A 14,622-nucleotide genomic window follows, 5' to 3' on the forward strand; every position below is an offset into this window, starting at 1 on the left:
AATCGCCCCTGGGATTTAGTCTTTGTAAGCCTAGTACTTATTCTATCGGTCTCTTTTGCCAAACGGCTAAGTGACGGGGGACGTAAACACACCAGCATCGGTTAAACATACACACGCACACATATATATATATATATATATATATATATATACATATATACGACGGGCTTCTTTCAGTTTCCATCTACCACAGTCACTCACAAGGCTTTGGTTGGCCCGAGGCTATAGTAGAAGACACTTGCCCAAGATGCCACGCAGTGGGACTGAACCGGGAATCATGTGATTGGTAAACAAGCTACTTACCACACAGTCACTCCTGCACCTATATATATATATATATATATATAGTTATGGTATATTCTGTTAAGAACAAAGCAGAATACACTATAAAGCCTGTCCACCTTCAGATTTCACTCTGTGCTATCTAGTAGTAGTATTATACCTACTTTCAAGTATAATATATATATATATTTACATTTGTATAAGTATACCTATGTACATATACACACACGCATGTATGTATGCATTTAGCACACATGTACACCTGGTTACAAGCATATAATTTCATAAACATAGACCTTTTTGCTTTTTTAATATATAGTAAATATGTACATGTAAGTTTGCATGTATAATTTTGTACCCTCTCCATATACCTACATATATATATATATATATATATATGTATATATAATAAAAACTTACTTGGCTTCAAAACACGCATTGAGTCGAACCAGGGGCAGCTGATGAAGGGGAATTTTCCTTGTATTGTTTGTCCTGTACTCTGTTTTTTCGTTGTTAAAAAAAGTCCGTTTCCTTGTTTGATTTTATGTTTTCGTTTCTCGTTATGTTCTACAGGTATGTATGCATATTTTTTATTTATTAAATTGTTATTATATATGTATATATATCTTTGCATTTGTGTAAGTATATATACAGTTGTGTGTGTACATAATTATATAAACGTTATAGGCATGCATATAATAATTCTTTTTTTGTTTTTTATTTTATTACAGGAATTGATTTTAAAATAAAAACTGTTGAATTAGGAGGAAAAAAGATTAAGTTACAAATATGGTAAGTATTAAATTTTTATGAATTATTTTTGGCTTTTTTATTATTTTTTATCCTTTACTTGTTTCAGTCATTGATCTGTGGCCATTCTGGGGCACTGCCTAGAAGGGGTTAGTCAAACAAAATCAACCCCAGTATTTATTGGTTTGTTTTGCCAAACTGCTACTTTATGGGTCATAAACAAACCAACACTGGTTCTCAAGCAGTGTAATGAGACACATTACACACATGCGCGCACACACATGCTCAACAGGCTTCTTTCAGTTTCCATCTCCCAAATCCACTCACAAGGTTTGGTCTGCTCAGGGTTGTAGTAGAAGGTCCCTTGCCCAAGGTGCCACACAGTGGGACTGAACCTATGACTACATGATTGGGAAGCAAGCTTATCATCTATGCAGCCCCTTTTTTTTCTTTATATATGTATATATATATATGTATATAATTAATCAATATAGGGTGGCAAAAAATTTTGTAGAATTTTTTTGTCACCAGCGGCCTAGTGGGAAAAAATTAAATAGTCATAGACCATTTATAAGTTCAACATCACAATCAAGGAACGGCCATAATAGGCCATTCACCCACTAGAAATAACAGCCAAAGCTTCAATCGCAAAATAACATTAATTCCGCAAATCCGGAGAAAATTAAAAAAACATTTACCCTGTAATTTCTTATACGATGCACCGTTTCATCTACTGTTTAATGGTAAACTAACCTGATTAAATTAAATCAAGCCAATCTTCCATAGGCCCTTAGATTCGTCAGTAAGAAATAGCCAGATCGGAACAGATATTTTCACGAGGCACTTCTGTCCCTGCCTCGGCAATATCTGACCTAAGATTTTCAAATCATCGCACTCGCGCCCAATTTATCGGCAGCAATAAATATAAGCCGCCGATTCCATTACGGAATTAACCAGAAAATTCATAATTAATCAATATAGGGTGGCAAAAAAAATTTTGTAGAATTTTTTTGCCACCAGCGGCCTAGTGGGAAAAAATTAATAGTCATAGACCTATATTTTATTTATATGTATATGTATATACATATATATGTATATATATTTATATATGTATATGTATATAATATTTATATATGTGTATATATATTTATATATGTGTATATATATATTTATATGTGTATATATATATTTTATATAGTATATATATATATTTATATGTGTATATATATATTTATATATGTTATATATATATTTATATATGATATATATATATATTAATATATGTATATATTATATTAGATATGTATATATATTATTTATATATGTATATATATAATATTATTTATATATGTGTATATCTATATATATTTATATTGTATTATATATATATTTATATATGTAGATATATATATATATATTTATATATGTATATATCTATATTTATATATGTATATATATATATTTATATATGTTAATATAATATTTATATATTTGTATATATATTTTATATGTATATATATATATTTATATATTATATATATATATATATTTTATTATGTATATATATATGTATATATTTATATATGTGTGTATATATATATATTTTATATGGTGTGGTATATATATATATTTATATATGTGTGTATATTATATTTTAATATGTGTGTATATATCTATATTTCTATATGTGTGTATAGATATCTATTTATATGTTGTGTATATATATATATTTATATGTGTGTATATATATATATTTATATATGTGTGTATATATATATATTTATATATGTGTGTATATATATATATTTATATATGTGTGTATATATATATATTTATATATGTGTGTATATATATATATTTATATATGTGTGTTATATATATATTTATATATGTGTGTATATATATATATTTATATATGTGTATATTATATATATTTATATTGTGTGTTATATATATATTTTCTATGTATATATATATATTTATATATGTTATATATATATTTATATATGTGTGTATTATATATATATTTATATATGTGTGTATATATATTATTTATATATGTGTTATATTATATAATTTATATATGTATATATATATATATTTGTATATGTGGTGTATATATATATATACCGTAAATCCTCGAGTATAATCTGCATTTTTTCCCCAAAATTAAAAGGTCAAAATCCCTAGTGCGTACTACATACGAGGTTAAAAATGAAAATTATTTTCTAAGCAATGTCCGAGTCTCTATTTGCTGTCCGGCAATGTTTATTCCGACGCATTTTGTGATGTCGGGCGTGAAAATACCTGAAGCTAAGCCTGAAAGCAATGAAGTCATAAAAGAATCATCCATAACTTGCAGTTAGCAACATTTATTAAACGTTATTACTGTTATTTCTTTATTTTCTGCAAACAAAATGCACAAAAAAGCTACACGTTTGCATTATGTTATATATACAATAATAATAAAGGACATTACCATATACATTTTTACAAACCACGGACGTTATATAGTCCTCTTTGACTCAAGTTAGACAAGGGGTGTGTATTATACACAAGGGTTAGGTTTTTCAGAAGTACAGCCCCTTAAAAATCCCCTGTGTATTATACTCAAGGGTGGAGGATTTACGGTATATTCTCTCTCTTACTCTTTTACTTGTTTCAGTCATTTGACTGCGGCCATGCTGGAGCACCGCCTTTAATCGAGCAACTCAACCCCGGGACTTATTCTTTTGTAAGCCTAGTACTTATCCTATCGGTCTCTTTTGCCGAACCGCTAAGTAACGGGGATGTAAACACACCAGCATCGGTTGTCAAGCAATGCTAGGGGGACAAACACAGACACACAAACAGACACACACACATATATATATATATATATATATATATACACATATATATGACGGGCTTCTTTCAGTTTCCGTCTACAAAATCCACTCACAAGGCTTTGGTCGCCCCGAGGCTATAGTAGAAGACACTTGCCCAAGGTGCCACGCAGTGGGACTGAACCCGGAACCATGTGGTTGGTAAACAAGCTACTTACCACACAGCCACTCCTGCGCCTATATATAATTTTTGGATTTGGTTTGCAGGATTCTTTATGTGAGTTCGTATGTTGAAGCATTTTCTGTTGTGTCTGGGGAGAGCTCCTGCCTTCTCAAAAGGGCAGCCTACAACCAAGCTTGCATCCACACTTCACTCATCCATTTTATTTCCAGCATGGTTAAAAGGTTGTTTCACACCAGCTCTAACCTGGTTGTGGAGGCATGTGGTTAAGTGGTTAGGGTGTTGGATTCACGACTGTATGATCATGGTTTTGATCCCTGGACCGGGCGGCCCTCCGTTGTGTTCTCGTGCAAAAGACTTCATTTCACATTGCTCCAGTCCCCTCAGCTGGCAAAAATGAGTTTAGCCTGAAGCGGGACGGACTCCACCTGGCTTTCTCACCCTAGATATACTACATGGCTGCAGTGCCCCAATGACCCCCAAGAGGTCAAGGCACTTGCCATTTGTTTACCCTGATCCATCAGAGATGAGATCAAAGGTGCATCGGCCCTGACCATTCCAGCTTGTATTTGAACACACTGAAACTGCATAGTCCCAGTTAGCAATCCTTGTTCTTGTTTAGTCCCTGGTCAGCTCTGGTCTGGTAGACACACGGTCAAAGTTTTTGCTACTGTGACCATTCTTTTAGTCTTTTGACTGCGGCCATGCCGGAGCACTGCCTTGAAGGATTTTAGTTGAACAAATCAAACCCAGTACTTTTTTCTTTTTAAAGCCTAGTACTTATTCTGTCAGTTTCTTTTGCCAAACTGCTAAGTTACAGGAGCGTGGACATCCATTATGCTAGAGGTAGGTCCTATATGGTCTGACCACTAAGAAAAGATCGTTCTCTAGAAAATTCAGCAAAATTTGAATTTTCTTGCGAACAATCTTTTCTTAGTGGTCAGACCATATGGGGGTCTATCTCTAGCATAATGGATGTCCACTTAGTGGTCTTCCCTCTTCTCCTCCGCAACTCATCTTCCTAGCACCCCAACCCTTTACTCACTGAATTCCCCCCTCTTAGCTCCACCGTTTTTGTACTCGCAAACCTACCTGTCCACTCACCCTATCCAGTCCTCTGCATCACTTATATACATCCTCCCTGTAACTTGGGGTCATGTCCCAACTTATCTTCACCACTTTCTCTCTCTCCTCTCTCCCTTCCCCTTCTCTCTCTTCCCAACTGGAATACCCAGCGTATCTCCCCTACTGCAAACCATCCTTAAATCATACACTCATCATCATTATTCGACCGTGGTCGAGACAATGGAATTTACCATGCTACGCCAGACTTCACGGTCCATCATAGCATTACGGAGGTCCTGTTGCTGGATGCCTGTATCCCTGGAGATTACATCAGGGTAGGAGAGTGTGCGCCCTCTGGTATTGCGAGTAGATGGCTTCCAGAGGAGAGGAGCAGAAATTGCCTTGTTTTCAGCTCGATAACAATGTCCAGCAAACTGGACTCTCCTACCTTTCACAAGAGATGACACAGGTGGTAGTTTCCCATATATTTGCATTTTGGTTGGATGGCGCTTCCACGAGAGATTTTGAGCTCTCATAAGGAGGCGAGTGTAGGTTCCATCCAACCGCCTCTCAAGCTTCTTTGATAACATCCAACCACAAACCCACCTCCTTCAATAGCACCCCTCCTTCCACTCAGTTGAATGCTATATAAAAATCACCCAGCTACCACTCTATAAAGTGGTTGGCATTAGGAAGGGCATCCAGCCATAGAAACCATACCAAAGCAGATAGGGAGCTTGGTACGGTCCTCTAGCTTGCCAGCTCCTGTCATACCATCCAACCCATGCCAGCATGGAAATGGACCTTAACCCCTTAATGGATCAATTGTTTTGACATGGCGTTTCATTTCAGAGTATATTTTTTTTATTTCCTTTTTTAATTATATACACTGTGTTAATTACAAAAAAAAGTTTTTTATCTTGTTTCCTTTATTTACTCATTTGGATTTGGTGGCACGTAAAAAACACCCACTACACTCGCGGAGTGGTTGGCGTTAGGAAGGGCATCCAGCCGTAGAAACACTGCCAAATCTGACTGGGCCTGATGAAGCCTTCCGGCTTCACAGACCCCAGTTAAACCGTCCAACCCATGCTAGCATGGAAAACGGACGCTAAATGATGATGATGATGATTTAACCCTTTAGTGTTTAAACCGGCCATACCCGGCCAAAATATTCTACCTATTTTATGTTCAAACTAGTCAGATATGGTCATTCATAGCTACCTTATTGTGTCATTTTTAAAAATAAACAATCACATCATTAAAATCTCAAAGCCATGAAATGATGCAGGATTAATTCTACATGGTTTGAATACATAAGCTTTACATTTGACAGAATAATCTGAATGCTAAAGGGTTTAATGAGTTAACTTGGACATTGAAAAAATACATATAACTTAACTATCTTTGATTTTTTTTTATAAGATGTATTGCTTTTAAATCAGTTTATTTAGAATGATAATCTTTTAAACAAGGAGTTATCTTGCAGACATCACACATCTTCTTTCTTTTAGCGTCTCTCTTCTCCACGCATTTTGCACCCTGTCTTGTAGGGTTCTTTTTCTTATCACTGGCTGGTATTTCCATGGGAATGTGACCAGCTGGGGCAAATCTTGTTTGATGTGGGATCGATGATGGTCTTCCTGGTTTCGTGGGAGGCAATAAGGGCCTATATCATCATCATCATCATCATTTAGCGTCCGCTTTCCATGCTAGCATGGGTTGGACGGTTCAACTGGGGTCTGGGAAGCCAGAAGGCTGCATCAGGCCCAGTCTGATCTGGCAGTGTTTCTACGGCTGGATGCCCTTCCTAACGCCAACCACTCCGTGAGTGTAGTGGGTGCCTTTTACGTGCCACCCGCACAGGTGCCAGACGGAGCTGGCAAACGGCCACGGACGGATGGTGCGTGGCCGTTGCCAGCCTCGCCTGGCCCCTGTGCTGGTGGCACGTAAAAGCACCATCCGTTCGTGGCCGTTGAACCGTCCAACCTACATTTTTCAATAATCTTGGTGATTATTTGCATTCTAAACTTCTAAGCGGTTTCATAGCAGAAGCTGAAGTTTCCAAAGATGCTTTATACAAAACATAAGCATTCAAGATAGCCAAATCCATCAAATGAAAAAATACTTTTTTATAATAGCTTTTCTCCACGTAAATTTTTTCCACAAGTAAATTCGTGATTGCTCAAAAATGAAACGACACAAAACAAATAAACTCGTTTGAGAGCTAAAATTAAAAGTTAATTTTGACCGAGTATACTTGTCTGGTTCTAAAAAGATACTTTTGCGATGCATGAGTAAACACTGGATAATCCATTAAGGTGTTAAACAACAACGATGATGATGATGAGGATTATGACAGAGTTGCAATAAGCAGCGCCATGCTAGTTTGTGTTCATCATCATCGTTTAACGTCCGCTTTCCATGCTAGCATGGGTTGGACGATTTTGACTGAGGGCTGGCGAACCAGGAGGCTGCACCAGGCTCCAGTCTTGATTTGGCAGAGTTTCTACAGCTGGATGCCCTTCCTAATGCCAACCACTCCATGAGTGTAGTGGGTGCTTTTTACGTGCTACTGGCATGGGGGCCAGTCAGGCGGTACTAGCAACGACTAGATACGGCGGCGAGCTGGCAGAAACATTAGCACGCCAGGCGAAATGCTTAGCGGTATTTCGTCTGCATTACATTGTGAGTTCAAATTCCACCGAAGTCGACTTTGCCTTTCATCCTTTCGGGGTCGATTAAATAAGTACCAGTTACGCACTGGAGTCGATGTAATCGACTTAATCCGTTTGTCTGTCCTTGTTTGTCCTCTCTGTGTTCAGCCCCTTGTGGGTAGTAAAGAAATAGGTACTCACAACGACCTTGTTCGAATCTTTTTACACATGCCACCAGCACAGGTGCCAGTAAGGCGACTTTGGTAACGATCACGCTCGAATGGTGCCTTTTATGTGCCACTGGCACGAAAACAGTTGGCTGCTCTGGCAATGATCACGTATATATATGTTTGTATATGTATGTATTGCTCTTACATGTTCATAAAAAGTACCCAGCTACACCCTGTAACGTGGTTGGTGTTAAGAAGGACATCCTTCTGGTACAGTCCTCAGGCTTGCCAGCTGCTGTGAGGCCAACCCATCCATGCCAGCGTGGAAGGCGAACATTAAATGGTGATAATGATAAGTAGTGTAGGCGTAGGAGTGGCTGTGTGGTAAGTAGCTTGCTTACGAACCACATGGTTCCGGGTTCAGTCCCACTGCATGGCACCTTGGGCAAGTGTCTTCTACTATAGCATCAGGCCGACTAAGGCCTTGTGAGTGGATTTGGTAGACGGAAACTGAAAGAAGCCCGTCATATATATGTATATATATGTGTATATATATATATATGTGTGTGTGTGTGTATATGTTTGTGTGTTTGTTCTCCCAACATCGCTTGACAACCGATGCTGGTGTATTTACGTCCCCGTAACTTAGCGGTTCGGCAAAAAGAGACTGATAGAATAAGTACTGGGCTTACAAAGAATAAGTCCTGGGGTCGATTTGCTCGACTAAAGGCGGTGCTCCAGCATGGCCGCAGTCAAATGACTGAAACAAGTACAAGAGTAAAGAGTGTTGCAATAAGCATCATGCTAGTTTGTGTTTGTTTATGTGTGTGTGTGTGTGTGTGTTGCTCTTACATGTTCATCATCTTTCCTTATTGATTTGTCTCCTCCAGGGATACAGCAGGTCAGGAGAGGTTCCACACTATCACAACCTCCTACTACAGAGGCGCCATGGGTATCATGCTAGTTTACGACATCACAAATGGTAAAACCTTCGACAATATTTCAAAGTGGCTGAGGAATATAGATGAGGTATGTATACTATTTTCTATATAATGGGAGTAAGGGGTGAGATGGTGCATGTATACACTTTTTTGGAGGACAGCAAGCTGGCAGAATCGTTAGCACGCCGGGCGAAATGCGTAGCCGTATTTCGTCCGCTGTTATGTTCCGAGTTCAAATTCCGCCAAGGTCGACTTTGCCTTTCATCCTTTCGGGGTCAATTAAATATGTACCAGTTACGCACTGGGGTTGATATAATCGACTTGATCCATTTGTCTGTCCTTGTTTGTCCCCTCTGTGTTTAGCCCCTTGTGGGTAGTAAAGAAATAGGTATTTCTTCTGCCGCTACGTTCTGAGTTCAAATTCCGCCGAGGTCAGCTTTACCTTTCATCCTTTCGAGGTCGATTAAATAAGTACCAGTTATGCACTGGGGTCGATATAATCGACTTAATCCATTTGTCTGTCCTTGTTTGTCCTCTCTGTGTTTAGCCCCTTGTGGGTAGTAAAGAAATAAGTGTTTGTATACAATTTTCTGTATAATGGGGGTAGGGTGGGATGGTATATGTATACAATTGTCTATATAATGGGGTGTGTATATACATACGCACACATGCACATATACACACACCTACATGCATGCATACACACACATGTACACACACACACACATGCACATACACATCCCTTTAAGCACGTACCTCACCTCATTGCTTCACCTCTGCAGATACTAACTGATCCTTCAAACTTGTTAGCGTGTTTCGTGTAAGGCCTCTCTACTAAATCCTAGATTAACCCTTTCGTTGCCAACCCGGCTGAAACCGGCTCTGGCTTTGAGGTACAAATGTCTTGTTTTCATAAGTTTTGAATTCAAATCTTCCACCAAACCTTAGTCACAATTTATGTTCCTAACACTAGCTGAATGATAATTAAGTTATTTTACTAAATTCTTTGTTATATTTAAGATTAATTGAAAGAAACACAGAGCATCTCAACAGAAATATGGTAACAAAAGGGTTGAAATAGATAATAGAGAAACAATTCTTAACCCTTTTTGGTACCAACCTGGTTAAAACCACCTCTGGCTCTGTAGTACAAACGTCGTTTTCATAAGTTTTGAATTATAATCTTCCACCAGACCTTAGTCACAATTTATGTTGCTAACACTAGCTTAATGATAACTAAGTTATTTTTCTGAATTCTTTGTTATATTTAAAGTAATTGAAAGAAATACAGAGCATCTCAAAATAAATACAGTAACGAAAGGGTTAAGTGTTTAAATGCCTCAAATAATATTTCTGGAAAAACATCTTTCAAAAATGATGTCTATTTGAGATATATGTATATATACAAGGGTAAGCCAAAGCTTGTACTCACTCTGGTTAGGGTGCTGCACTCAAGGGTTCGATTCTCAGGAGCAGTAGCATGCTGGGCCCTTGAGAAAACCCCTTTTCATGTTGCACCAGGCCACTTGGCTGTAAATAGGTGACTCTCTCATGGAATAGTTTCGGATCAAAGCGAGCCGAGTGCTAGTCTGCTTGCTTAGCCAGCTATGAGGTGGTTTCAAAAAGTTCCCAACAGATGGCAGCACATGGTTGCGTGCCCAGTGAGAGCTAGCATTGACCTTCATGAGGTAGTGTGCCGAGTGACCTCGCTGTGATTTTTATCATGGACAGGAACAAAGAACCAGCATGAAATTTTTGCATTAGACTTGAGAAGCCTGCTACAGAGACATTGAGCATGTTTTGAGTCACTTCACTCATGGGTTTCTTGCCAAAAACAACGTGGCATCACTCCACACCTGCCTTATGGAAGTCTGCAGATTTAGCACCTGCAGACTTCCGTCTCTTTCCCCAAGATGAAAATGCCGCTCAGAGGTCACTGTCTTAGCACTTGACGAAAATCAGAGCAGATCAGAGAAGGTCCCCAATTCCCTTACAAAAAAAACGACTTTTGGATTGAATCCCAAAGGTGGCAGAAATACTGGGACCGATGTGTTGTTGCACATGGTGACTATTTCGAAGGAGATGATGTTAAAACTTCATCATCATCATCATTTAACGTCCATTTTTCTGTGCTGGCATGGGTTGGATGGTTCGACCGGGGGTCCGGGAAGCCAGGAGGCTGCACCAGGCTCCAGTCTGATCTGGCAGTGTTTCTACAGCTGGATGCCCTTCCTAACGCCGACAACTCCGTGAGTGTAGTGGGTGCTTTTTATGTGCCACCAGCACGGAAGCCAGTCAAGGCGGCGCTGGCATCGGCTACATTCGGATGGTGCTTTTTACATGTCACCGGCATGGGTATCACAACTACAATTGCCATTTGATTTTTATTTTGATGTTGATGTACTTGACTCAATAGGTCTCCTCAAGCACAGCAGGTTGCCCTAAGATCCAAGGTAAGCGCAGCAGGCCGTCCTGCGAGCCAAGGTACTTTTGATGGGCTGGGGCCTCTATGTGAAGCTGGTGCAGGAAACAGCAATGAACTCATGTTATTTGTCGGGTCTTTGCAGTCACAGCATATCTCCAGAGATCTCGGTCTTTCGTCATTGCCTCTGTGAGGCCCAACTTAAGTAAATAGATAATTTTTTATTAAACATGACTAGTCCGATCGTGGCCGTTTGCCAGCCTCGTCTGACACCTGTGCCGGTGGCACGTAAAAAGCACCCACTACACTCATGGATTGGCTGGCGTTAGGAAGGGCATCCAGCCGTAGAAACATTGCCAGATCAGACTGGGCCTGGTGCAGCCTTCTGGCTTCCCAGACCCCAGTTGCACCGTCCAACCCATGATAGCATGGAAAGCGGACGCTAAATGATGATAATGATGAGTCCGGGAACTACCACCTCGTAGGCAGCATCATTTGAAAGCTAAAAAATAATGCAAAGCACATTGTGACTAGCAACGTATTACAACATCCGAAAAGTCTGGTTGATCTCATGATAAGTGTATACGTGTGTGTCTGTCTGTGTGTCCATCCTTGTTAATGCAGAAGAAATGAGATAGTGCTTGGTACATAATTATAACAACAGTGGAAGAACTGGTTTTTCAACAGGTGCATTGAATGGCTGTGGAGTTACAAAGCTCACCTGGTAACCCCGTTTTTCCACTGTGTGTTCCCCTATAGCCTCAAGCCGACCAAAGCCTTGAGAGTGGATTTGATAGACGGAAACTGAAAGAAGCTTGGGGGTCTTTTCCTTTTGAACGGCAGACAATTTCCCAGTTAACTAAACACTTTAAAACTTCGTATACTGGTAGAATGTGTCAAAATAAAACAATTTTTTCTCTTGGCTTTCTTGAGAAAATTGTAATTTGTTTGTTTAACGTAGTTTAATTTTTCAAATTTTAACCAATCCTATGCTCTCTTTTGAGCTAAAATCATTTGCTGCGTCTAAAACTGAGACAACATCCTGTAACTAACCCTCAACCTAACCCTAACCCTAAATTTTTTTTTCTTAATTGTTAAATTAATTTAATTGTTACGTGTGTAAAAAAAACTAAAGCAATGGAATTAAATTAATTTAACAATTAAGAAAAAAAAATTTAGGGTTAGGGGGGAGGTTTAGGGTTAGTTACAGGATGTCGTCTCGGTTTTAGATGCAGCAAATGATTTTAGTTGAATGGAGGTAATCGATTGGTTAAAATTGCCGAAATGCTCGGATTTTCAGACGAAATATCTTACAAACTATAGAATTTTCTCAATAAAGCCAAGAGAAAATGATGTTTTATTTTGACACATTCTACCAGTATACGAAGTTTAAAAGTGTTTAGTTAACTAGAAATTGTGTTGACATCTGCCGTTCAAAAGGAAAAGATCCGAAGCTTGTTGTGCATGTGTGTGTGTGTGTGTGTGTGTTATCCCCCCACAACTGCTTGACAACCAATGCTGGTTTGTTTGCATCCCCTTGAGTGGTTTTGCAAAATACACCAATAGAATAAGCACCAGGCTTGAAACGAAAACAGATTCAGGGGTTCGTTAGTGCAATTGATATTCCTCAAGGCGTTGCTCCAGCATGGCTGCAGTCTAACGACCGAAACAATTAAGAGATTAACAGATATGCGTATATCCTTTGCATATGCTATCGGTGAAACAAGGGCCGAGAGTTTCGTGCGAATGCACTCATGGAAGCTGTGATTTAAATTATAAACATCGCTTATAATAAAAGCAAAAATTTCAATTATTCTAGAAAAAAAATATCTTGGAAAGCCTCCTGGGTATGTCATGTGCTAACAGAAAAGAAATTTAATTCATTTGAATGAAGGTCAACACACGTACACACGCACATACAGACACACACATATATTGTTACAAACATCCATACATACTCTTTTACTTGTTTCAGTCATTTGACTGCGGCCATGCTGGAGCACCGCCTTTAATCGAGCAACTCGACCCCGGGACTTATTCTTTTGTAAGCCCAGTACTTATTCTATCGGTCCCTTTTTGCGAAACCGCTAAGTAACGGGGATATAAACACACCAGGCAAGGCAAGGCAAGGCTGGCAACGCCCACGCACCATCCGTTCGTGGCCATTGCCAGCCTCGCCTCACCCCCGTGCCGGTGGCACGTAAAAAGCACCATCCGTCCATGACCGTTTGCCAGCTCCGTCTGGCACCTGTGCGGGTGGCACGTAAAAAGCACTCACGGAGTGGTTGGTGTTAGGAAGGGCATCCAGCCGTAGAAACATTGCCAGATCAGACTGGGCCTGGTGCAGCCTTCTGGCTTCCCAGACCCCAGTTGAACCGTCCAACCCATGCTAGCATGGAAAGCAGACGCGAAACAATGATGATGATGATTTTCTTACTGTGACTTCATTGTCTGCCTCCACAAATGCCTAAAAAATATTGTAAATATTGTAATTTATTGAATTCAGAAAACTTTTCACATACATGGGAATTACGGTATACCCCCATCCCTCCTTGTGGAAGCAGAAGATGAAGTCACAGAAAAAAAAAAACATGTTTAGGTTGTATTTTGGAATAGTTTCATCACAGTCATTTAACCCTTTAGTATTTAAACCGGCCGTATCCAGCCAAAATAGCTAATCTGTTTTATGTTCAAACTGACCAGATCCAGGCTCTCACACCTACCCTACAATGTTATTCTACATTAAGTAATTACACCATCAAGATCTTGAAGATATGAGATAATGCATGATTAATTCAAATCAATGGGAATTAATAGGCATTATGTTTGATAGAATAATCTGAACGCTAAAGGGTTAAAAGCTACCCCCAAGACAGGAGCAATGGAAACTATTTTTTTTTTTTTCTTCCATTTTTTGATGCATTTGTGGAGACAAAAGATATTAATAATAATAATGAAATTATTGTATACAGTGCTCAGGTGCACCACAACTTGTCAAAAGTGCGTATAAAGCATATGCAGTAATGTACAAATGTCTGGAAAGCGAACAGTGTATGAGTCAGATACATGCTTGCGTGTGTATGGAGGGGAGAAAATCAGGTGTTGTGTTGGTGAATCTCAGAAAGCATGGAAGTTTTGAAGGATGCAGTGCTCCGACAACTAACAACTGATGCTGACAGTTTGTTCCATGCTTCAGCAACTCTCAGCGTGAAAAAATGTTTCCTAAAGTCATGGGAGCTGTGCTGTTTTCTGACTTTGTAAACATGTCCTCGGGTGTTAGACGGGTGGAGTTTGAAAAGGTGCTCAGAGTTATTGTTGGTAAGATGGTT

General features: G+C 39.0%; 1 protein-coding gene across 1 annotated transcript in view; it reads left to right on the forward strand.

The window, feature by feature from the left end:
• The first annotated feature begins 606 nt into the window (after positions 1-606).
• LOC115226748 (ras-related protein Rab-10) overlaps positions 607-14,622 on the forward strand; it is a 20,389-nt gene continuing 6,373 nt past the window's right edge. The window contains exons 1-3 of the mRNA XM_029797768.2: positions 607-614; positions 970-1,074; positions 8,821-8,959. Coding sequence (XP_029653628.2) covers positions 607-614; positions 970-1,074; positions 8,821-8,959 — 252 coding nt within the window. The remainder of the gene's footprint in view (positions 615-969; positions 1,075-8,820; positions 8,960-14,622) is intronic.

This window comes from Octopus sinensis, linkage group LG30 (genome assembly GCF_006345805.1).
Source record: "Octopus sinensis linkage group LG30, ASM634580v1, whole genome shotgun sequence".
Classification (NCBI taxonomy): Eukaryota; Metazoa; Mollusca; class Cephalopoda; order Octopoda; family Octopodidae; genus Octopus; species Octopus sinensis.